General features: G+C 41.0%; 1 protein-coding gene and 1 non-coding gene across 4 annotated transcripts; both read left to right on the top strand.

The window, feature by feature from the left end:
* The first annotated feature begins 5,613 nt into the window (after positions 1 to 5,613).
* On the top strand, positions 5,614 to 25,154 carry RC3H2 (ring finger and CCCH-type domains 2). 3 transcript variants are annotated; one of them, XM_027688077.1, is made up of 20 exons: positions 5,619 to 6,531; positions 7,965 to 8,082; positions 8,538 to 8,771; positions 9,292 to 9,467; positions 9,648 to 9,848; positions 10,222 to 10,354; positions 10,603 to 10,721; positions 11,009 to 11,121; positions 11,681 to 11,989; positions 12,707 to 12,921; positions 13,867 to 14,294; positions 14,733 to 14,903; positions 16,034 to 16,189; positions 16,451 to 16,664; positions 16,829 to 16,913; positions 17,426 to 17,507; positions 17,899 to 18,033; positions 18,538 to 18,645; positions 19,037 to 19,185; positions 19,798 to 25,154. In XM_027688077.1, exons 1-20 carry the CDS (start codon positions 6,301 to 6,303, stop codon positions 19,994 to 19,996), a joined length of 3,576 nt encoding a protein of 1,191 aa, XP_027543878.1. In that variant the 5' UTR covers positions 5,619 to 6,300; the 3' UTR covers positions 19,997 to 25,154. The 3 variants fall into 3 exon arrangements, with proteins under 3 accessions (XP_027543879.1, XP_027543878.1, XP_027543880.1); XM_027688079.1 differs by having other exon boundaries at positions 5,622 to 6,531; positions 19,037 to 19,166; positions 19,798 to 19,931; XM_027688078.1 differs by lacking the exon at positions 16,034 to 16,189 and having other exon boundaries at positions 5,614 to 6,531.
* On the top strand, positions 10,020 to 10,133 carry LOC113969845. Its single transcript, XR_003534947.1, has one exon. It is a non-coding gene; the product is annotated as a small nucleolar RNA SNORD90 (small nucleolar RNA).
* Positions 25,155 to 25,272: the final 118 nt, after the last annotated feature.

The raw sequence follows: 25,272 nt of genomic DNA, 5'->3' as shown, positions 1-25,272 counted from the left end.
GGGGCCTGGATCGGGGCCGGGCGCTGCTGACAGCGGCCTGCGGGGGCACCGGGGCTGCGGGAGCGCTCACGGCCCCGGCGGGCGGGGGTGCAGCTCCCGGTGCCTCCCCGCAGCCCCTCGGGGGCCGCAGCCCCGGCGGCCCGCGCTGAGCTGCCCCTGGCGCGGGGAGAGCCGAGCGGTGCCGGCGGTGTTCGGGGTGGAATACCCGGGCAGCTGTGCTGTGGGGGACTGGTGGAGGGCAGTCGTAGGGGAGGACAGGCCCGAGGGCTGCAGGCACCGAGTCGCGTTTGAAGTGTTCTAAAAAACCGAACAACTGAGCAGGAGAAGCGCGTGTCGGTTGTGCTGATGCTCGAGGTGTCCAGTTCAGTGCAGAAGTCAGCACAAAGCACAGCAAGGGCAGAGGGTGGGGGGAGAGTGATGAGTGCTCAGTTCAGGGTTCAGAGGGGAATGGTGTGGAACTGGAATGAGAGAAAATAATGACAAAGTTTAGGCAGGGAACCAGGACAATTTCTGATCCAGGCCTGGTTCACTTCCGTGCAAACGTAGCATGTTGGTTGGGTTTAATTGTAATTCCTGTGGCTTTCACCAAGAAAGAGTTTCTTATTAATTCATGTTCCTGTCTTGTGTGAGGTTGTGACCATTTCTCTCCAAAATATTAAATTCCAGCAGATTTTAGTGTCAGTGATTGAGATATCCCAAAGTGAACTCCTAGTCTTGGGTGTTGATCTCATTTATTTAAGGCTTTGTTGATTTACAATAGATAAGATACTTACAGTATTCAGAAGGTAAGAGTAGCATTTGTTAGGAGTGTTATATATTTCATTTGGAAATATTTTGTAAACCTTTAATGGGATAAATGGAAGGGGTCTCTTTGCTGACTGGACAACCCTAAGGAAAGGAAAAAAGTTACATCCATGGGCATATTAAGCCATTCTGTACAACCTTTAAAGAGGCTTCCCAGCTCCTATGGAGCCCTGTGTTTTCTTGTCTACATCTCAGAATGGAATTAGCATTTCATTACAATTGTTGGGAAAATGTTAGAACACGGAATTTCTCTCTTGTAAAATATATAGTTTAAGGATGGAGGTCATGTTTTTAAAAAACAAAAAGCTTGGGGAACTGAACCATACATGGGAGTCCTTATTCTGTGAAAATATTACTGGAGAGTGAGGAATTCTGCCTCATGTCTCTTCGTGAAGTAACTGTGTCAAAATAGATCTGCTTAGACATAAATTCCCTTTCTCTGCATTCAGAGGGAGTTCAGCTGATTTTGGTGGCAAAGAAAATTTTTCATTTATTTGCCCTTCAGTTAGTCCTGAAAAGTCAGTACTGTTACAGGAGCTGAATTGGTGTTGGGCTGGTGGCAAGGACAGACTCCCCTTTCAGTGACACCTACAACACACAAGGAAAAACCCACAGTGGCATTACAGAGGTATTTAGGAAACTTTTAAAGTCTGTTAACAGGATTTCTGGTGGCAGCGCTTGAGCAGGGAGGAGCAGGTGTGAACTGCTGAGGATGCACTGACTCTGGGGTTGGTTTGGAGGGAGTTACCTCTGAACTGAGTGAACTTTGGCAGTCACTGAGCAGCCACGAGCTTAAATTTATATTAGTCAACTGTACCCCTGTTCATAGGAATTATTCTTCAGCCACATATTTTAAGGAGACAGAGGGCATCTAAGCTTGGATTTTTAAACACAGATAGCAAGTGAAGCATCCCGTAGGCATTTTGGCAAAACATGGTCTGGATACATGTATATATTCAGATGTATATTTAGGACACAAACAACGGGAATGAAGCTCTGTCAGGGAAGTTCAGGTTGGACATCAGGAAAAGGTTCTTCCCCCAGAGGGTGGTGGGGCACTGAACAGGCTCCCAGGGCAGTGGGCACCGCCCCAAGGCTGCCAGAGCTCAGGGGGCATCTGGATGATGCTCTTGGTCGTGTGGTTCAGTGTCAGGTGCTCCTGAGAGAAGCAGAGTTAGACCTGATGATCCTTGAGACACTCTATAATTGTAGTATGTCCCCAAGATTTCTCTTGGTAACTCTCCTGGGATTTCAGTTGGGCTGTGGATACTCCCAGTAGCATTAATGTGCAGTGAAAACATGGTGTTGAAATACTGTATTTAATGGTCATTAAAGACATTATATATAGAATTTGCACGTGATACAAAGAGATTTACATGTGACAGATATTATGGAGTGTAGAAATAAGCAAGTCTGCTCTTTAAAGAGGATTTATTTTAATTTCAGGCCGTCATAGCTGAACGATGCAGATCTGTTATGGGGATGGCCCTTTCTTAAGCCTTTAATGAAGCTACTTTTTAGATCTATAGATGATGGCTGTTGAAGAGAAATTAATAAAAAATTCTAGCCCTTCCAGCCAATACTTTCACACTGATAATTTGATTACATGGACATTTAAGGTTTTGATCCAGTCAGAATGCTTTCAGAAATACAAAACTTAGAAAGGAAAACTTGAAAAGGCTGCCTCCTTGCAGTGCAAACAGACCATTAATCTGCATAAAGGAAAAACTGTAGTGGAGATCACTTTAAAAAAGAAAAGGAAATACCATGATCTCTAGCATTAAGAGCAAGCCAATATCAAGGACTCTTTAATTTAGTGATTAAAAATCAATTGAATTCTAAGATTTAGGCTTAAATCCACAGTGAGATTGCAATTGAACCTTGGTTGTGAAAATGCCTTATAATTTTGCAAGTTTTCCGAGATCTTCCTTCATCTGTAGAGAAGACTTCCCTTTGCTCAGCACTGACAGAGTTATTCCATGTCTCATTTGTATCCAGGCTCTGCTTATTCCTGTTCCCTTTGCCCGTGGCCCACAGGGGCCCTGAGCAGAGCTAACGAGGAGCTGTGGGAAGGCAGTTAAGCCTCCAACCCTTCCCTGACAGGGGATGGAACTTACCTGTCTCGTATTTTGGCAAATGCCCTGACTGAGCAGTGTAGGAGAGGAACAGGCTGACAGAACACCCTGATCACCTAAGCTTGGTATCTTCAGGAAATCAGAATTAAACGATGTTTATCATGTCCAAAGGGGGTTGAGTAAGCACCGTGACTTAGATTGGTTGTAGAGAATACCTTGGGGTTAAGTAGCTGAAAGTTATTGTAAAATAATCTTACAACTTCCATCATCTGTAAGTGGTACAGCTGTTTGAGGAAGGTTTTGAGGTTTCACCTATCTTCCCTTCCACCCCACCTTCCGATTTCATCACATATTCTGTTCTAAAATGAGAAAATCATGGTTACTCTGCAATGGGAAAATACTACTGCATTAGAAACACAAAATTACTCAGCTGTACTGGTTTTTACCATTACATAATGTCTGAACTTAGGCTTGTCCATTTCTCTGTCATCTGAAGCATTGCTTCTGATAGTAATACTGTAAAACTTACTGTGACTTCACTGTGTAATGATCTTTGAAGTAGCAACTGCTGTGTCTTTTCAGACTGTTTGCCTTTTATGTTTGACCAGTTTCTGTATCAGCCATTTCTTTGGCATTTTTTTTTTTGCAGGGTGCTTCTGCTTTGACAGGGAAGAGAAGCCCTGTGTGTGTGTAGAGATAGAGAGCACTTCTGCCAGAGCGAACAGACCAAGGTTAATTGTTCTAACAGAGTGTACTGCCTGTTAAAAACAAAATCATGGGGTTTCTAGTTTACCTTCTTCTTGCTCTCCTTATGTTTGCTCAGTTTAGAGCGCTGGAGCAATTTGTTCTTCAAGAGGACATCCCTGAAATACATTGTTTCTGACAAGGAGCAAGAGTCTATTAAACATTTGGCTTATGCTTTTTGCAGAAGTTGACATAGTAATTAGGAGATGTGAGATTGTTTTCCTAACACGCTGGGGTGTGAGAATGGCAGGAGAGCTGGCAGCTCAACAGAGTATGGAGATTCCTCCCTCTATGGCTGCTTGAAGTTTGGGGAGTCAAGAGCTTTTCCCAGCTGTTTGCTGATTTAATTAGATTTTTTTCCTGTCAAGAAATCTGAAGGTCAACACATGCTTAGTAGAATCTGTCATTTGGGATGATTAAACACCCAGAGACAGGTCTTTAAAACCTGGTGGTGCACACTTGGAGAATCTGTTGTGTTCATTTCTATGCTGGTCAGGAAAACAACTGTATTTTAAATGCTTGTAAACAGAGAGGTGCTGCTTTCTTGCAAGTCTCTGAAGTACCTGTGGAAACAGAGCGTGGGCACTGTCGGAGAGAGAGATCCCTGCGTTTGAGATAATTAATGAGCAGTGTGGACATAGAGCCTGTTTATTAGCAGCTCGTTAGTGACATACCAGCAGTTGAGCTCTCCCTGTGCCAGCCTCTTCCTAAACTTTTCCCCATGAGTCATGACAGTCACACACTTCCCAGAGTGCTCTGGTTTGTGCTGTTACCTGTGTCCTGCAGTCAGATGGGCGAAGAAACAGCGATATCAGTCCTAGGTCAGCAGCAGTGTTGGCATCTTAATGTTTATGGTAACGCTGCACAGAGCTTTGAGGAAAGTGTTTTCTGCGGGGCTTTGCAGTTCAGTGCCTCTCTAATCGTGCTGTTTTGGTTGGGAAGCAGATGTGCTAAAGGAAATGGTGGGATTCTTTATAGAGGAATCAAAAAATTTCGCTAGGCATGTTGGCTCACTCTTTGGTTTTGCTTTTACTTGTTTTGCTTTTGAATTTCCTTGGTTAAAAGATATATGTAGCAATAGCATGCTAAAGACGACTGTGTTTGTTCATCCCTGCAAGAGCTTTGGTTGTGCTTTCCTAGGAGCTGGATGAAAATCTGGTTTGTCCAATACTTGTGAATATTCTGGCTTGTGTTGAAAGTTTAACCTCAGCAGTTTGGTTTTGAAGGGACAGGTTCAACTTTCAGTTTGGTGTGTTTTACACTTACTATGGGAATTCGTCTGGGGGGAAAATCGCTGTGTTATATTGAAAAGCTCGCTGAGATAAGGACATCTTGTACAAGGATCCTGTTACTTAAAGGGCACTGAATGTTCGTAGTACTAAATAGGATTTCTAAACAGATGGTCATAATTAACATAAAATACATCCACAGATAAGAGTCTATTTAGTGTTCTAGTAATTATTTCAATGGTCTGATACTTTAGCATTAATTAAACCACAGCACAGCCAACAATGGAATTGCAATAAGGAGTTCCCGAATTCAAACACGGAGGGGAGATCTTGGCTTCCTCAGAACAATTACCTTTTTTCTGTCATCAGAGAAAAAAATAGAATGCTAAGCACATAATTAAAACATTTCTCTATTTGCATTTGTAACAAGCTGCTGGGACAAGCTTGTTCCTAGTCTTGAAGTGACCTAACTGGTCTGTAGGTTGCCCAGAGAGTCGCTATGGTGGCACATCGCGGCCCAGGGTGGGGCTGTGCCACCCCGAGGTGGAGCTCTGGGTTTCAATGAACTCCTTAGGCCTGGCACCTTTTCCAAGAACATGAGTTATATAAGATGGCATGTCTCAGAGCAATCTCTGTAAATCCATATCTTCTTTGAAATACATAAAGAATTTGTTTGGCACAATTGCACAGAGAGATTTTTCAAGAGACTGAGTAGCAAGCCAACTGAAGGTATTGCTTGCCTTATCATAAGTTTTGTCCTAAGTACCTGGGTTTTCCACACATCAAAGATTTTCTCACTGCTGGTTCATGCCCATGAAGTTGTGTGTGAGGTAGGGATGTGAAAAGCAAAATTGAGTACAGCAGTCTCTGCCCTTGAGTATTCCAATGGGTTCTTGAGAGAAGAAGGGAAAGTAACACAGGAGAATCATAAAACTAAAAATTAATCTCTCATTCTTTTAGTGTTTCCTTATGATTCTTAATTTATTTGTCTGTTGCAGAAAGAGAAGATGTGTTTTAGAAAAAGCAAAGCTGGTTTTAGTTTGATGTCTCATTAAGTCTGGATAAGATCTGCAGAAGGAAGATGTTGTTCCTACTTCAAATGAAAATAAGATTTTAACTCCACCAAAAAAAACCCCCAAAAACCAAACTTTAATGCCATTTATTGTGAATAGGTTCAATTTGTGGTAGTCTGCATTAATTCAGTTCATGAGCCTTTTTTGGTACAATTGTTAAACTAACACAGAGTTGGGGTTTTTGAGTACTTCAGCATAAGGGTTTGGTTTTATTCTGTGTAACATTGAAATTGTGGGCTATTTTTTTAATTAAAAATCATTCTAAATTGCCAGAAAGCATGTTTTAAATACTCTGTTATTCACTTACAGCTGCCAAAACATAGTACAGTGAAATAATGGTCTGCTAGCCTGCTAAACAAGTGTCCAGCTTCCACAATGCCTGTGCAGGCAGCTCAGTGGACAGAATTTCTGTCCTGCCCAATCTGCTACAACGAGTTTGATGAGAATGTGCACAAACCCATCAGCTTAGGCTGCTCTCACACCGTGTGTAAGACCTGCCTGAACAAGCTCCATCGCAAGGCATGTCCTTTCGACCAGACCGCCATCAACACCGACATCGACGTGCTTCCTGTCAACTTTGCACTCCTCCAGCTGGTTGGAGCCCAGGTAGGGGTTAAGCAGCTCTTTGTGTTGCCACTTTGTGTTGTTACCATTCGTGTGCCAGTTGCAATAGGTGTTGTCTACTGTTCCCCCTCGTTTTAGCCCAAAAATCGGTAAGGCTTAACTTTGCGATATTTAGAAGGCCATACGTGCTCTGAAAGCAACCGCACCGTTTTCAGGGCAATCTTCTCATAAAATGAAAACAGGTTCTAGTTGTAGATATTTAGAAGGCCATACGTGCTCTAAAAGCAACCACACCGTTTTCAGGACAATCTTCTCATAAAATGAAAACAGGTTCTAGTTGTAACCTGAATTCTGATTTAAAAGGGCTCTTGAACTGTGGCTGGAGGAAAATCCCCGTTGGGAAACAGACAGTTTTGTGTCCCACTTGTCATAAGAAGAGTGAACCTGCAGATTGCACTCTTAGTCCTGCAAGAAATGTCCTTTCTACGTGTCACATGTTGGAAAGTGGCTGTTTAACCAGGTTCCAGCAGTGTGTGTGTGTAATTTTTTTTAAAATATGCCTGATGATGGGGCTTTTCAGTGGCGTTTGCAGACACTGGCTAATCAGGCCAGGAATGTTCCCTGTGCTGTCTCGTAGCAGTGGCAAAACAGTGATTATATAATCAGTACTGCGCTTTTTGGAGACTAAATAAGTCTGTTCCCCTTGTGCTGATTCATATGCTTTTTCATGTTGCTCTCACTCCAGCACCTCGGTGATGCAGTAAGAAGATGCTTTTTACTCTGCTTTTTAATGCCCTATCACATGCCTTGACACAGCTATTGGTAATAACACTGTGTCAAAGTGGTTTTGTTTCTCAAGTTCACGTGTTCCTTTCATTTTTTGTGTCAGATCGCTGCCTTGATCTTGCAGTATTTATTTTCTTGGTCTCCTAACTTCTTGCAATGCCTTCCAAACAATTAATGTATTATGACTAATACTCTCTCTATTTTCCTTGTCTGACCTTGTTACTCTAGTTTGAGTTTTTTCCACCAAATTGGGCTTCCTGGTTCTTCTCTCAGAAGATTTCAGCGTGCCCAAACGATGCTTAAATTGTTTTTTTAACTTTGCTTTATTATTTTCACGCCAGTTGATTTTTGCCTTGTGACTTCCCTTGTGTGTCTGTAGTAACTCACGCTGATCTGGTACACTGATCATCCTCTCAGACCTTGTGTTGTTCATCTTTTGAGTGCCTTTTCATTAAACCTCGTTGTTTTCTGTCCTATTTCTGTTTCTAACGTGTTGAGCACTAACAAAACATGTCTTTGATCCCCCTGATCCTGGTGTTGAGTGTTTTTAGTTGCTGGTGGGTGCCTGGGCTGGGAGCTGTGTCCCTGCTCCGGGGCAGTGCTCACCTGCAGTGTTATGTAATTAGCAGGCACATCACAGAGCTGGATGTAATTCTTCTCCCCCCTCCTCCCCTTTGCATGTTTTTTAGGTACCTGATCATCAGACAGTAAAGTTGAGCAATGTAGGAGAGAACAAACATTATGAAGTAGCAAAGAAATGTGTTGAGGATTTGGCACTCTACTTAAAGCCATTGAGTGGAGGAAAAGGTGAGTCTCTCCTGACAGTGGAATTTTGATGTACCTTACTTTTAATAGCATTGTGTTTTCAGCACTGATTGTGAGTGTCAGTGAGATAATCCTCTTATTTTTGTAATAAAATTTCCCTTATGACTTTGAAAGCTCATTCACACTTGTGACACTTGTTTGTGGTTTTTTTATTTTAAGTTTACAAAATACTCTATTTTATTTAATAATATTGCCTTGGGGCTAACTTTGTACTAAAGCTGAACTTTCCCCACAGGGTGGCTTTGATGTCAGTTTAAGATTTTAATTAAAATTCTTTTTGATAATGAGTTACACAGAGTTGCCCAAGAGAAGGGAAGGTGCCTGTGACTAGTATCCAAGTCCTAGAGAAAGAAATCCACTGTCAGACATTTTTGTTTGTATTATTGAGATGAGTTTGATCAGAAACAATAGTTGGCCTTTTCTCCCTTTTTCTGAAGGTGTTGCAAGCTTGAACCAGAGTGCACTGAGCCGTCCAATGCAGAGGAAACTTGTGACACTGGTGAACTGTCAGCTGGTGGAGGAGGAGGGTCGGGTCAGAGCCATGAGGGCAGCTCGGTCCCTGGGGGAGAGAACTGTCACAGAACTCATCCTGCAGCACCAAAATCCTCAGCAGCTTTCTGCCAATCTCTGGGCTGCTGTCAGGGCACGAGGGTGCCAGTTTCTAGGACCAGGTAAGGTACCTGTAGATCTGCAACAGACTGTACTTAGCTGTACCTTTATTTAACAAAATGTTTTTTTTGAAATTTCTTCAGTTGAAGATGTAATTACCTCTGTTTCCAATTTTCTGTCAGGAGGAAAGGAGGAGGGAAAAAACCATACAAATATTGATTCCAGTAACTGATGATAGCATTCCAGTGCTTTTCCCATGTTTAGTTTATACAGTTTCATGGTGTAGCATTGATGAGTGGCAAAGGCTGCAAGATTGCACAGAGAAGAAAAGTATAAAAGCTGCATTACTGAAAATTAGTCTTAGCTTTAAGTTGCTGTGCTTAGAGTGTTCTAAATACTTCTTCTAAACTAACAACATTCTTTAAAAGTTTACAAAGCTTTTTTTCTTATGATTAGTGAAATAAAAAGTAATAAAGGATTACGTTCAAGATGATTCAGTTGCTCCTGCTAAACTGTTCATATATGATAGTGTTGCTGTTTTCTGGAATATATTTAACTGTCTCTCCTTTTTGTGTGTTAAAGCTATGCAAGAGGAGGCACTGAAACTTGTCTTACTGGCACTGGAAGATGGCTCTGCACTCTCAAGAAAAGTTCTGGTCCTTTTTGTTGTGCAAAGGCTGGAACCAAGATTTCCTCAGGCCTCCAAAACGAGCATTGGTCACGTTGTGCAGCTACTGTATAGAGCATCATGCTTTAAGGTAAAACACCAGGATTTGGGGTTTGTCACTGTGAACTAGTGCAGCTCCAGAGAACCCAGCCTAGGATTAGTGTCTGTCACCTGTGAAATGTTCTGTAAATTCACTTTCTGCACATTTAAATAGTGTAGAGTGAAAAGTCAATTGTTAAAGGAGGGATCTTTAACTGTTACTACTTATTAGGTCACTAAAAGGGATGAAGATTCTTCTCTGATGCAACTGAAGGAGGAGTTCCGGAGTTACGAGGCGCTGAGGAGGGAACACGATGCCCAGATCGTTCACATTGCCATGGAAGCAGGACTGCGAATATCACCAGAACAATGGTCTTCCCTCCTTTATGGAGACTTGGCACATAAATCACACATGCAATCCATTATTGACAAGGTTTGTCTAAGGGGCGATTTTAGTGTCTTTGTAGGATTAGATTTGACTATTAAATGTTATAATAAAAATCAATTCCTTGAATTAACTTTTTGTCCTTAGTCATATCAGATATTAATTAAAACTGGATTGAAGTTTTCCCTACTGTAGCATATTCTTCCTATCAAGTCCTTTAATTCCCTTTTTGGTGTCTTATGATGAAGCTGCATAGGGCAGATTCTGAGTTGAGAAATGAAATTTCTCTCCACTGATCCTCTCTATATGCCATCTGAAGACACTGTGTATTGCAGTTAGGAACCAGAGTTGTGAATATCTTTTCAAGATTAATAGTTCACAGCTGTAAGCTGCAGCACACTAATGCTCCCTTTATTTTCAGCTCCAATCTCCAGAATCTTTTGCAAAGAGTGTACAAGAATTGACAATTGTCTTGCAGCGCACGGGGGATCCTGCAAACTTAAACAGGCTGAGGCCTCATTTAGAGCTCCTGGCAAACATAGATCCAAATCCAGGTATGCAGATTCAGCTTCTTAAACTCTCCTTGTGGTATTTTTCATTATCTAGCAAAATAAAGTATTAAGACGATAACCTCCATTCCTGGTTTCAAAATTCCCATTAATTACCGTAACAAACTCTTCTTCAGGGCTCTCTGAGTTCTGTCCTAGGACTTGGTGTTGTGAAGCAGTAGGAGAGTTGCCTCTTATTTGTGATACTACTGGAATTATTGACAGAGTGACAGCCCTGCTTTTAATAATTTCAGATGCAGCCTCTCCAACATGGGAGCAGCTGGAAAATGCGATGGTCGCTGTCAAGACTGTGGTCCATGGGCTGGTGGATTTCATTCAGAATTACAGCAGAAAAGGCCATGAAACTCCACAGGTAACTATATTGGATCATTGCATTATATGTTTTAAAGCACATTTACTGAAAGGTGCAACTTTAAAAAAATTACTGTTGATTGGAAATATTTATGACCTTTTCTGTGGCATAATTGATGATGCTGTTATTTACTGCTTTGGGATTTTGAGAACCTAGCATTTGTGAATATGGAATGCAGGAGAGCTGGCTGTAGTGAGATAGATTTTCTGTATTTTAAGCCTATTTTTATGTGAATGTCTGATAGATTGTAAGAGGAGTGTCTTATGGTTTGTTTTTTTTCTTTAAAGCCACAACCAAATAGCAAATACAAAACAAGTATGTGCCGAGACCTTCGACAGCAAGGGGGGTGTCCAAGAGGAACAAACTGTACATTTGCTCATTCTCAGGAAGAGCTTGAAAAGTGAGTGTGGGAGACTTTTTCCTTTTTCTTTTTTTTAATTTGAATCCAAGCAATCTCCACAGAATTTGAAAACAGTCTCTTCTATACATTCCTTCATTTGGAAGGATTTGTGAATACCTAACGTGACAATTCTTTGTATGGAATTAGGAATAGAAACTAATTCCAGTTTTATTTTTTATTTTATCCCGTGTGAAGTAAAATTTCCTTTCCTGAAACTGAATCTAGGCTGTGTGTCTCTCATGGATTGGCTATATCACCTACGAGAGAGAGTGTTAATTACATTTTAATTGATTAAGGCATGAACTAGTTATTGAACAGTGTGCAACATCTGCATTCTTAGAGCTATCTTCACCCAAATGCATTTTCAAAGAACTGCAGAATGGATCTTCTGAGGAGAGAGATGATTTGGGGTTACAGTTGTTGAAAATAAGTCTGTTATTTTTTTGGTATCGTTTTCTTCTCAGTCCCTTCCTTCTGCTAGTTTTACAAATATGTTACAGTTCACAATGAGCACTTTAAATCATCTCTTTTGTGTGTTTGCACACGTGTTTGTTTACAGATACCGCTTGAGGAACAAAAAAATCAGTGCAACAGTGAGAACATTCCCCCTTCTCAACAAAGTTGGCGTAAATAGCACCGTCTCAACCTCAACGGGGAACGTCATCTCTGTCATAGGAAGCCCAGAAGCAACAGGGAAGATGGTGCCAAGTACTAATGGAATAGCTAATCTGGAAAGTGGGGTTCCCCAACTGATCCCTCGCTGTGCAGACACCTCCCTGAGGGCTCTGGAGAACACCAAGAAGGGAGGGAAGACTGGAGCCAATGGCCAGAACACTTCTGGGTCCCCTACTGAATCACTCCCTGAAAAGTAGGTGCCTTTTTTTTCATCAAGATGATTAAACACACCCCTTTGTGTTCAGATTATCATGGAGTCTGTGGATGGCAGACAGCAGATTCTGAATTCTGGTCCTGGCTTGCAGTCCTTGCTGGTGCTCCCTGGCTGCAGAGTTGTGTAAGATCTTGCACTGCAGTGCAGATATTCTGTGGGTTCAGGTGGTCACAGCCAGCATCAGTTGTTTCAGCTGTTGAGCACTCCTGTGCAATATGGACAAAATGGCAAATCTCTCCCTTTATCTCTTATTCAGTTGTTCTCAGCATGGTATCCCTAGTTACTACTGGGTTATTACATACAAATAAAACACTTAAAATTAGACATTTCCTGACACCAAGAAGGGTGCACTGTGTTCCTGGAAACCTTCTAGTTTTGGAGGATTCACTTAAAACCAGTCAAATACTTCTGCAGGAAGCACTGAGTCTCTAAACAGCTTTTCAAAGCCTTTGTCTTTACCAGAATACACTTAGAAGGGTATGTAAACTTCTGGGTGCACACCAAAACTTTTATATCCACTGTTGAGTTTTCTTAGGAGAAAGTCTAAGATGCACCATCGGTTTGGGGTATGAAAAACAAATTTCCAGAGGAAGTGACAGGGCCCAGATTTGCATGTTACATGGGAGTGTGCACAAAGAGATGGCTGACAGAAATAAGTGAAGATCTGCTTAATGATTTCTTGGTAATCCTTTTCAGTAAAATCGGTTCTCCACCCAAGACTCCTGTAAGCCAGGCAGCAGCTACCTCAGCTGGTCCTCCTAATATTGGAACAGAAGTGAATTCTGTGCCTCCAAAATCCAGCCCGTTTGTTCCCAGAGTTCCTGTCTACCCTCCACATTCTGATAATGTTCAATATTTCCAAGATCCCAGGACTCAGCTGTCATATGAAGTTCCACAGTACCCACAGACAGGTGAGTGAGATGAGCACTGAGTCAAAATCAGCTCTGAATTTTTCTGTGGAAAAGCCTGAGTGGTGAGAAATAACTTTTATCTCGGTTTTGTCAATTTATTTTTCAATTTTTTTTTAGTTTATTAAATATCTGAATCTTCACTTAATGGAATACTAATCTTGCTCGTTGCTGGGTATGTGAGGGATCTGCAGTTTGCTCCCAGTGTTGGTGGTTGTTTGTGTGCTGTATGTTATGCAACTTGTACCTCAGCATCCAGAACAACTTGAACCTCAAGGTGTTTCATCTGCTTTTTCCTTTGTTAGTGTTTAACTGCTTTTATTTAGATTTGCTCACCTCGTGGTCTATCCATGAGGGTATCCACAGGCAGGGTTCAAAGCCAGAGGCATAGATTGCTTCTACTTTGTGCTTGCTCAAATGTATTTGAAAGGTTCCAGTTATCTTTTTAGATTACAGTGTGCATGTTTGTATTCAAGCAAATTAAGTGTTACAGCATCAAGTCATTCACAAGCTCTCAAAAGGCAGAGATGTTCAGTCCTCTCAAAAGGAAGAAGAAAGTCAAGTGTGAAATGGTTATTTACATTTGGAATTTGGAATTAGTTTTTTTTAGCAATATAGCTTTTTATTTTAGAGAGAACTATTTTAACTCCCTTTATAAATAGGTGTTTAAGATCCTGTCTTTTCAGTGACATAGTTATTCCACAATATATAATGGCAGATAAACTCCACCTTCCAAACTGGGTCCAGGTGGTGAAGGGGCATCTGCAAATGTGGTTGTCATACATGAAATTGTGTTTCACAGAAACGTGGTAGGGTCAGTAACAGGTTTGCAAAGTGTGACTCCTCGTTCTCTAAAGGTGCTCATCAACACTGTTTACAGTTTTAGAAGGTGTAAAAACTTTGGGTCGTTCGTGGTTGCATTAAATGTGCCTTTTTCCAATTTTTAAGGGTATTATCCACCACCTCCAACAGTACCAGCTGGTGTGGCTCCCTGTGTTCCTCGCTTTGTGAGGTCCAATAACGTTCCAGAGTCCTCCCTCCCACCTGCTTCCGTGCCATATGCCGATCATTACAGTACATTTCCCCCTCGAGATCGACTGAATTCTCCTTACCAACCTCCTCCTCCGCAGCCGTATGGACCAGTTCCTCCTGTCCCCTCTGGAATGTACGCTCCAGTTTATGACAGCAGGCGCATCTGGCGCCCACAGATGTACCCACGAGATGATATTATTAGGAGCAATTCCTTACCTCCCATGGATGTGATGCACTCGTCTGTCTATCAGACATCATTAAGGGAGAGGTACAACTCTCTGGATGGGTATTACTCTGTGGCTTGTCAACCTCCAAACGAGCAGAGGACTGTGCCTTTACCAAGGGTAAGTGAGAGCCAGGAAGGAAGGGTGTGTATTGTCTTGGCTCTGAAGGTCATTACTGAGAAGCTGGTAAATAATTAGCATAGACCCGTTTATTTGGGGTCACGGTGATCAAGACATGTGACCCGGACAAAGTTCTTGTTTTGTTTTTAACCTTAATAAAATGGGCTTGTAAAACTGACCACTCTAATCTGCATTAGGACCAGAGCCCCTCTGCCTCTTTAATTCCCATGCATGTTGCCTGAATTAATTGCATATTGAAGATTTGAGTTGCCACACACGGGCTGGGCTCTCTTGCAGATTCTTGTGAAATTCTCCAAGTGATGCCAGTGGAGGGTTACAGACCCAAGGAAATCTGGGGGTCCAAGCGTGTCCCTTGCAAGTATTTGTCTTCTGCTTAGAGTGTGATAGGACATACAGTCCCGTGTTTGTTCTTGCCAGGAGCCTTGTGGTCACTTGAAGACTGGTTATGATGAGCAGCTGAGGCGGAAGCCGGAGCAGTGGGCACAGTACCACACACAGAAAACCCCCCTGGTATCGTCAACCCTTCCCATGGCAACACCATCTCCAACACCACCTTCTCCTCTCTTCAGTGTAGATTTCAGCACAGAGGTGGGAAGCCAAAGAACTTCTTTATTTTCCCTTCCTGTTTCTGAGAGGTGCCATTTAATATTTCTAGTAAAGATTTTCCACCTGCTCTCTGTTCATAAAATGAAACTGATCTTCTAGCAAAAGGAAAGTAATATCTAATAATGATCCATTCAATTTGATGTTAAGGTGATGCTAAACATGACTGCAGTAAAAAGGTCAAGAAGTAAAGTGACTCAATTCAGCCTCACTAAAGGAAATGTAATTTTATTGAACTAGCTTTGTGAACCTCCAGGTTTTTGTGTAGGGAACAACAGTTGCTTTCCATTAAAAAGAACATTGCCTTTCATACTCCAAATGGCTTTGTGACTTGATGAGTAGCCTGAATCAAGCTGCAAGTGCTTGTCAAGTCCCAGAAAATGCATATCCCTTACAAGTGGCAAAAGGCCACTTGTGTAGATTGTGTAGAACATTGTGTACTTATGGGATAAGTCCTGAAAAGAATGGGAACTCAAGAAATAGCAGTAGTGTGCTTTTGAAGGGAAAAAAGCAAACTTGTGATATTTTTTCTATCTGTGTAAGTTAGATGCATCCAAGAACTAGTTTGAGAACCACTGTGCCAGGCAGTCTTAGCTGTGGTTTGCCAGTTTCATTGATGATATTTGAGGTATTAAGACTGATTATTCAGAAAATACCCTGTAAAGTAGGGGTACCTGAAGTCCCTTATGGGTGCATTCAAGATGGATCAGGGTTTAGTCCTTTTCATTCAGGTTGGAGGGTTCCCAGTCTCATTTCTATCTGCCAGTTGCTAACACATTAAAGGAAAATGCATGGCTTCCTCTCAGTTAATTACTGTGGGTATTTGCCTAAAGAAACCTGCCACTAACACAGTGGCACTGATCTCAGTCTCTCATCTTGGCAGGCCAGGCAGTTATTTGTGTGGCAAAGCTTGCCCTCTGACAGCTGCCAGAGGCACTGGTTTAAAATTTGACAAAACAGCTTATGTTGCCCCCAAATCAAGTCTTGAATGTGGCTAGAACTCCTTGATTGACTTTTGAGATAATTTAATTAAATAGCAGTAAATGTCTCTTCTCATTTTAAAACTGAATTCCCTGTTTCTGTTATTCATTGCTTATTTATTCCCTTTTCTGTAGTTCTCAGAGAGTGTCAGTGATTTGAGTGGAACTAAATTTGAGGAAGACCATCTCTCTCACTATTCACCGTGGTCTTGTGGCACTATTGGCTCTTGTATAAATGCTATCGACTCAGAGCCCAAGGATGTGATTGCCAATTCCAATGCCGTGTTGATGGTAGGGGCTTTCTGCATGTTCTCTCCTTAGTGTGATGATCCTTACATGCTGAAGTGTCTTCTCTTTGGTTAAACCAGCCTTTTTTGTTTTGTTTTTAAGTTGGTAGCATCCATTATTAGTATTTTAAAGTAGTTTTTGCCCGTTTGGAATATGTTTTCCCAGTTTTGTAAATAGGCGACAATAATTGGAAAGTTGTTGGCTGACTGAAGAACCTGAATAACCTCAGTGAGTCCATATTTCTCCTGTCTCCTGAATGTGTAGGATTTGGACAGTGGGGATGTTAAAAGGAGAGTGCACTTGTTTGAGACGCAGAGAAGGGCGAAGGAGGAGGATCCGATAATCCCGTTCAGCGACGGACCCATCATCTCCAAGTGGGGTGCGATCTCCAGGTCATCCCGCACAGGTTACCACACGACAGATCCCATCCAGGCCACTGCTTCCCAAGGAAGTGCTACTAAGCCCATCAGTGTGTCAGGTACCAGTGCAGGCTTTGTGACAACAATTCATTGTTCATGTACATCGTGAGCATTTCATCCTCCTCGTGCTTACTGCAGCTATGAAGATGCAGAGAGCTAAAATACCTGTATACCCCACTTAGGAACAGAGAAGATAGTGAATGGTATCCTGATTTTTTTACAGATTATGTCCCTTATGTCAATGCTGTTGACTCAAGATGGAGTGCCTATGGCTCGGATTCTGCTTCATCAGCACGTTATGCAGAACGGTACAAACTCCTCTCTGTGTTCTCTTAAAAGCATTTTCTGTAGCTTGCAGTTCTTCAAAATCCTCAGTGTGTGTGTGTGGGGAATCAGAATGTCTATTAATAGGCCTTCTTAATTTTAAAGTAAAAGACCTTTTACCTAACCAGCATAAAGCCTTGGAAAAACTAGGTTAAAAGTTGTGTAGTCTTCAATACTTAATGCAGTTACATTGCTAGTAATTGTGCTTTATTATCCCTTGAGAGGCCTAATAAAAGTATTGGAGTCAGGTGCTGCCAAGCTGTCATGTCAAAATCTGAGTAGTTTTCTTGCCACATCTTACCCATATATAAAATAAGGATGTTTGCTTCATACAGTGCCTTGAGGTGTTGGGAGCCCCAGTGAAGATGAAGAGCACATTGTCTTAGTCACACAGTTTCTGCCCAAAAATCTAACAGTGATGGACTAATGAAGTTTATGGGGCCTTGGTTTAGAGGACTTGTTTTTAATTCCTAGTTTTGCCTTCTTTCTCTTAAAGGGACAGGTTCATAGTTACAGATTTGTCTGGTCACAGAAAGCATTCCAGCACTGGAGATCTACTGAGTATTGAATTGCAGCAGGTAAGACAAGATGAGGGTTTTTAATTTTAAAAAAAAATTGTTTAGTAAAGTGGTTTTAAATAAGTTTTCTTAGTCGTAGCCTATAGAAAATAGTACAAATGACAAAATTATCAATTGGGGTTAAACTAGAAGCTAGTCCTGCAATGCTTAGTGTGCTGCTTTGGGACTGCTAATGTGAGCTGTTCCACTGACATCAGTAAGGCCATTCTGGGGAGAAGGTGGTGGCCCTGATACATGTCTGCAGATGCAGAACAAAATAAATGCAGTGCATTAAGGACACACGTTACCCATCTAGCAGGGGAACTGTGCTTGTGTCAGCTGGTTTGTTTTGCCATTTGACAACCCCTGGTTTCAGTGTAGTGGCTGGTAACTGATCCCTTTCTTTCCACAGGCCAAAAGCAATTCCTTATTACTTCAGAGAGAGGCCAATGCCCTGGCCATGCAGCAGAAGTGGAATTCTCTAGATGAAGGCAGTCGTCTTACCTTAAATCTTTTAAGCAAGGAAATTGATTTGAGGAATGGTGAGGTAAAGAAAGGGGTAATTGGGACGAACAAATCTTTGAGGGGTTTTGTATATACAGAAGTGCCTGAATTTTAACTAAGAGTTAAGATTTAGTTTTAACACTCCTAAATATTTATAGCATGTTCTGTGCAAGTTAAGTCACTGTTGTTGCACTCAGGTATTTACCTGAGATTGGGCAGGTGCACCTGCTGTGCTTCTGCTTCCATTTACAAAATGGGAAGAATAAGATAATAATTTTCATGCAATTATTAGGTTTTTTTCTATTTGTGTGTATTATAGATCTAAACATTTTGCCAATGGACTCTACTGAAATTTCTACTTCAGTGTTCATTTTATCTCTGTGTTGTCTGTGCCTGAAGCTCTGTTGTGTCTAACTAGTTTGTTTGTATTGTAGAAATGTTGTGTCCTGGAAACGCATCTTCTTTTTTCACTGTAATGCTCCAGTGTTGTGTGAAGCAGGTGAAAAGCCAACTCGATATTTACAGAATGTATTAATTCTTGTTTTAGTCTGATTATACTGAAGACTGTGCAGACACAAAGCCAGATCGAGACATTGAATTGGAGCTGTCAGCCCTTGATACAGACGAACCTGATGGGCAAGGTGAACAAATAGAAGTGAGTACAAAAATCTGTGTCACTGGGTCCTTTCATTAGTCTTTCTGTTGAAAGCAAAGCCTTTTGGTTTTAGTCTTTGTAGTGACATGAAACATTTGCCTTATTTTTAACACTCGGGGTCTTGTACTTCTCACTCAGATACCTGGTAGTTAATATTACTGAATTTAAAATGAGCTCACAGTTTGTACTACTCTTGTCATTCACAGCCATCTTGGAATAACTGGCTTTTCCTTTTAGTGAAATGTGGTAGGCATTCCAATAGTATGACATAAAAATAAGGAGTTTTATGGCCAGACTCCCATTTCCATCAGCTTAATGTAGTGGAACATAATAGGAAAATGTAAAGCTGATGGGGACAGAATTGATGGGCGTTCCTCCTTTTCTCTTGTAGGAGATTCTGGACATACAGCTGGGGATTAGCTCCCAAGATGATCAGCTGCTCAATGGAACAACTGTAGAGAACGGGCACCTGCTCAAGCAGCACCAGAAAGAATCTATGGAACAGAAGAGACAAAGTTTAGGTGAAGACCTTGTGATTCTGTGAGTGTTAGACAAAACAGCAGTGTCTGCCAGTATTAGACAAACAGCAGCAGCAGAATAGTGGAAGCATGATTGTTTAAGGATGAACTACATACCTGCTCAGACTTGGATTAGACATCTGCATTGTGTATGCTTGGTGAAGTGAGAAGAACCTGTTCAGAAATAGAATTAGGTCACAAACCTGAGAGTCACAGGCTGGTACCATTGTTTGTATGCATCGTTGTAATTGTACACACTGAAACGTGTCACAGCTGTTCAAAATACCTTTCACATTCAGTAAGCAAAAAATGCAAAATATTTTTATAGTTAACAGAAATTAAGAAAAACTTCAAAAAGGTTAAATGTCGGACTGTTTGCACAAATCTCCATGGAGAGGTAGATTTTAAAACACACTCTTTTAGGTTTCTATGTTCTGTAGTCTCTAAAGGGTAAAGCAGCCTTTGAAGCTGAGGCAGACTACATTAACACCTCGAGCGTACCGTTCCATAGTAAGATCTTTAGCCTGTTGCTAAAAACGAGTCGATGTCAGTATTTATTTAATGCACACAATTCAGTTCCGGATACTTGTGCATGTACTTGTTTAATATTTGTGTAACTTATTTTTCTCCTCAGGGAGGAGCAGAAAACAATCCTGCCCGTAACTTCTTGCTTCAGTCAGCCGATCACAACATCTGTTAGCAATGCAAGCTGCCTGCCCATCAGCACATCAGTCAGTGTTGGCAGCCTCATTTTGAAAACTGCTCACATTATGTCTGAGGATAAAAATGACTTTTTAAAGCCTGTTGCAAATGGCAGGATGGTTAACAGCTGAAAGGCATTCATCTTTCCAGCTTGTGACCACACCATGGAAGCATTTACACTAGCTTTTTATATATATAATATATATTATATAATGTATATTTTTTTTAAAAAAAATAATATTGGGGTCATGCATTTCCTGTGGACTCTTTGATACTTCAAGCCCCTCTCGCATTAGCATTCTGAAGAAAAAAAAAAACTTACTTTACTAGGGTAAGGCGTTCACTTTCCACAAATGAATGGAATTTGGACATTGTTTTACTTAAGCTTAAAGCAGCTTTTTATGAGTTTGTAGCAATCCGGTGCGGTATCTGAGCCATTCTTGTTGAAAATGGCTTCTGTAGAAAACTAACAACTCAGTTATTTAAACTAGCAGGATCCTACGATGATACATCTAGTGAAAGGAAGACTAACTTATTTGTCTCTGTTTTGTTTCACGAGAGAAGAACTTGTGTCTTGTTGCAGCTGCTTTTTCCTTAGTTGTGGAACTTTGCATGGAGCATTGTTTGAAGGCTGAGAGGTGGAGATTTGGACTTGAGGCTTTTACAGGGTTAACACACCGTTAGCTTTGCACTGTCATTTGCAGGTCTGTGGTGCCAGTGCTTTGCTGCAGGTTTTGGTTTCCATTCCTCCCCCCAATTTCTGCTTTAGTGCTGTAGATACACGTACACAGGCTACTTGTCCAAGTAAAGTTATCAGAAGTAAACCAAGTGCCTAAGTCCTCCAGCTAGTGTAGTAGGTGTTGATTTCCCCAAGCTATACGTGAAACAATTTGCAACGATTTTGAGAGGTTATGCACTAATGTAACAGCAATTTTGGGTTTTTTCATATTTTTTTTTCTTTTTTTCATTAATAGTTCTCAACTTGGAGATTATAGGATCCAGATGACTTGGCAAAAAGTATCAGGTGCTCTTGGCTTTCCTTTGAAAACCCTGTATCTAGTGTTTGCACTGACTAACAAGATGGTATTGCTGTTTTTTGTACTGTTTTGTTTTTAATTTAAACTAAATATTGGGAATTTAAGGCGGTTGTAATTACCTTTGTTAAATGTTGTTAATCATAATTTTGTATTCAGGTTTAATTTTTGCTTATTCAGTGGCAACTTATTTTCAAAGACCTTGAAAATACAATAAGATAGCATTATCTGACCTTCAGAGTACTGAAAACTATGAATTTATGCCCTGTTAAGAGGTGACTGAGAATCATGTTAGACATGTCAACTGAAAATTGGATTTCATAAATACACATGAACTAGAGCCCTGGGCATATTTTTTTTGAGAAGCTTAAAAATCCAATTTTTTTTTTTTTTTTAAGCAGGACTCTCCCTCCTGATGGTTACTGTCTTCTCGTTTGTCCTCTTACTTTTCTTTGTGACAAGTTTTACATTTTTTTATGTTTTTATTAACTTCTGTGAAGTTGTTTACTCTGAAAATTGTACTGGAATATTTTAAGCCAAGCTGATCTTTCACCAGGTGTACTGCATGTAAGGGCTTTTCCTGCTAGCAAAATGCTTAAAGAGGATCATGTTACTGGTCGTCTGAGTTGTTATTTTACAAAATCACAGCTATGTGGTCGGGTAAGATTTTGATAACTGTTTTGTGCACGCTTCTGGGGGGTGGGGGTTGGCATTTCCCTGAGGGTTACTGATTAGACTAAGTAAATATTGGTGTTTGATATCTCTCCTAATGAACCTGTCCATGAAATGATTATGTTGTAAATATACCTGCAAATCCGAGGGTTAGTTTTGATATTCTGGTGTCAGTATGGAAGATCTTACACATCTCTTTAGTACTCCAGTGTCAAGGAATGTATGTAGAAAAGCAGTCCAGTAGTCTTTTCTTAGTTTCCTTTGGCTGTTGCTGTACCTTCTCCAGCCAGTGCCACCTCATCGTAGGGTTTAGACTGACGCTTCGTCTCACTCGCAACGTGAAGTGAATGGATACAAGAACCAGACCACCTTTGCCACCTTAACTTATTTCCTATTGATGTTAACTTTAACTTAGAATGTTAGACATAAATATGATTGTTGTATATTTTATACCAAGACCATTCTGTAAATACGGATTTATATTACTTTTGAAATGCTTCTGAGATACTATTATTTGCTGTACAATGTAATTCCAAAACAGATATGCAAACAAGTATGTCTCTTTCATGGATATTTAAACAGTGAGATCTTCCATGTTGAAGGTGATGTAATTTTTTTAAAAGATTTTTAAATTTTAAATTGCTATTTTGTTACAAAAATAGAGAAAATATAAAGGTTTGAGAAGTCCTTATTTGCCCTCAGGGAAAGAGCCCTCTGTGCACCAGAACTCCACAGAACATCTTCAGCATGATCTGAGGGTGAATATATACTACATAAATTGATTGTGTATTTACCTTTAACTTTTTAATTTTAAAATTGCAGTTTTAAAAACTTGGTTGTGCTCTGCTGGAGGGGGTTGGGATAAGCTGCTTACACACATTTGCCTGTTTGTCCAGTGAAATTACATAAGCCTGACATATTCCTGCCAACTTCTTGGCATATTTAAGAACAAATGTATCTCTAGACTTTTGTCTGCAGCAGGAGGTCCCGTGATAGAGCAGTTCTCTAGGGTGACCATACACTTCAGGTGGAAAGTTGGTTCTGAACTGAGGCCAGGGTTTTTTAGTTGATTTTTTTAACCTGTAGAAGGACAGGCAAAAGAATTATTTGGGGGTTTAACAGCATGCCAGCTTTGTCTTACGGTTTTAACAGTGACTGTGTGGTTTTTGCCATGAAACTAATGCCCTCCAGTGCCCTGACAGGGAGAGAAGAAGCTGCAGGTGGGAACACCTGGCTGTGGCTTTCTTTGTTGAAGTTTCAGCCCTTGACCCTTTACAAACAAGTATGTATTCATGTTGTTAGTTGTAAATCAGGTGCCTTTGGGCTATGGAAGGGCTTATTTTCTAACAGTGAGATAGAGTGACTTCCCTGTGTGTGTTCATAGCAGTGATGCCCATTTAGGTTTTGGCCTGACTTACCTGTGCTGTCAGAAAAGAAGGCCCGTAGCAGATCGGGGAGAGAGATTGGCTCTTTTGCTTTGCTTGGACAAGCATTTTGGGTTGTTTTGGTTTGGTTTAATTTTTTTTTTTTCCCCATTAGGGGTACAGCAGGGATTTCACATGCAAGAGAGACAGGAATTATTAGTATCTAAGTTAATTGTGTTGCCTCACTACCTGGATTCATTCCTTGGTTTGCCTCATTTCCCACATAGGTCTTAATAGAGACTAATGCTTGTGCTGGGAGAATGCTTGTGTGAGAAAGTAATTATCTGTACATTCTTAACATATACTTAGAGCAGAGTGATTGCCCTGCTACTGATATTTTGTTCCTGTAAACAGGTGACAAGAAATGAATCTTAGTGTTTATGCAGATTTTGCATTGTAGAATGTATACTAGACCCTTCAAAGGCAAGGTTAGACTCTTTGCAAAGCAAACTGGCGTTGGTTCTTGGTAGTCTAGTACAGGGACACTGAAGTTTGGCATTTGATTTAGGAAAAAAAAGTTGTACACAGCTGATTATGTTAAATAAGCTCTTAATTAAGCTCTCTGTAGAAGTCTAATTTGGAAGGTTTTAGTGCTTTGATAACTCAATTGAAATTTTAATTTCTCCTGTACTCAAGAGCTGAATGCTGTTCTTGTATAATAGTGTACTAGGCTGGATGAGGTACAAAATAATGCACAGTGGTCAGAAACAGCTGAGGAAAGAACGCTTCAAATAACTCAATCTAAACTCAGAATAGTTCCAAACATTGGTTTTGTTTGCTTTTTTAAAGCACAAGTTGTCAAGTTGTACCTGTTGCTGTACATAAACACTGTATGCCAGCAGCTCCTTGATCATATTTGTGAACAGACTTTTCATTCATTATTAGACTGTTATTAAAGGAAGGTGTTGAATTTGAGAGTGTAACAAAATGAGAAACGATCAGATGATCTATAGGATGTAAAAGTCCATTTTTATGTTGTAGTTTAATCCCTTTATTAGGAAGTTCCCTCTCATTGAGGGACCTCTTCTGCAAGCAGAACCCAATAAATGTGCTTTTTTAAATGACCCGATTTCCCAGTATAAATGAACAGCTGACTTTGGCAGTAGTCATCCCCGTGCATCTCTTTGCTGGCAAGGGAGCAGGACAAGGGGGGAAAAAAACCCCAAAACTGTCAGCGATGAGATGAAACAAATCTGAATAATCAAAGTGCCCAATGCCCAAACGTAATCCTACACCCCGTTATTTACGGATGCTTGTGGAAGCTTTTAATCACTCGAGACTTTGCTGTAAAAGCTGAACTAAAGCAGAGCCTGGCTGCGTTTCTTACTGCCAAAAGCCAAGGTCATTTGCACATAGCCCCTGGATTTCTCCAGAGTAGATCTCCGTTACCCAAGGCATGGGAATGCATGCGTTTTCTTAGCTGGGCAAACAAGTACATTATACAGTAGTTGTGATACAACACACGTGGCTTTGATTTGTACTGCACATACCCACTGTACAGCCACTCCAGAGTATTGTGGTTAGCTTGCAGCATCTGCTGTCGCATTGATACTGTTTACTGCGTATTCTTTTCCCTGGAAGTTTTAAAGAAAATTTTTTTTTTCTTGTTGCATTGATTACATTTTATAAATTTGCTTAGCTGGAAAGTTTGGGAAAAGAGGCCTGTTTGTCAATTGTACAACCGATTGTGAAGCTCTAGTGTGAATATTTTTACGTCTGTATTAGACATTTTCTTTGCAAATCTATTGTTCGATTGAAATGTAAATGAAATAAAAGATGGTGTACACCCATCATGTATAAAGCAGGCACCATCGCTACGATGGATTTAATGCTCATTTTTATGGCGCATTCTCAGCTTCTATTTAAAACTATAATTTAAAGAAAAAAAAATCTGTAAAATGAAATGGGGATATATGGGGGAGTAAATTCTATTCCGTTTATTTCGGTTTTGATTCCCACTGGTAATGTTTCCCTTCGTGTTAGAGTAGGGGGGCCCCGGCGGGGCCCGTGTGTCGCTGTAGCACTGACGTGCAGAGGTTGTAGCTTTGGCTGGGCACGGATAGAGCATCCCGGTTCGGTGTTTGAGAGACTCGATGGAAGAAGTTTGCAGTATTGACATGTATTTGCATGCACGAATAAAAATTATTTGTCCACCTTAACCGGGGCTGTTTGTCTTCAAGCGGAGCCGGGGAGGGACGAGCGGGGGGGGTCCGGTCCCGCTGGGGCCGCTGGGGCGGGGGGAGCGGTACCGGGGTGGGGGGGAGTCCGGCCGTTCTC

The sequence above is a fragment of the Neopelma chrysocephalum genome, unplaced genomic scaffold, assembly GCF_003984885.1.
Source record: "Neopelma chrysocephalum unplaced genomic scaffold, ASM398488v2 Primary Assembly neopelma1_74, whole genome shotgun sequence".
In the NCBI taxonomy this organism is placed as follows: domain Eukaryota; kingdom Metazoa; phylum Chordata; class Aves; order Passeriformes; family Pipridae; genus Neopelma; species Neopelma chrysocephalum.
This window is presented reverse-complemented; position numbering and strand designations above follow the sequence as displayed.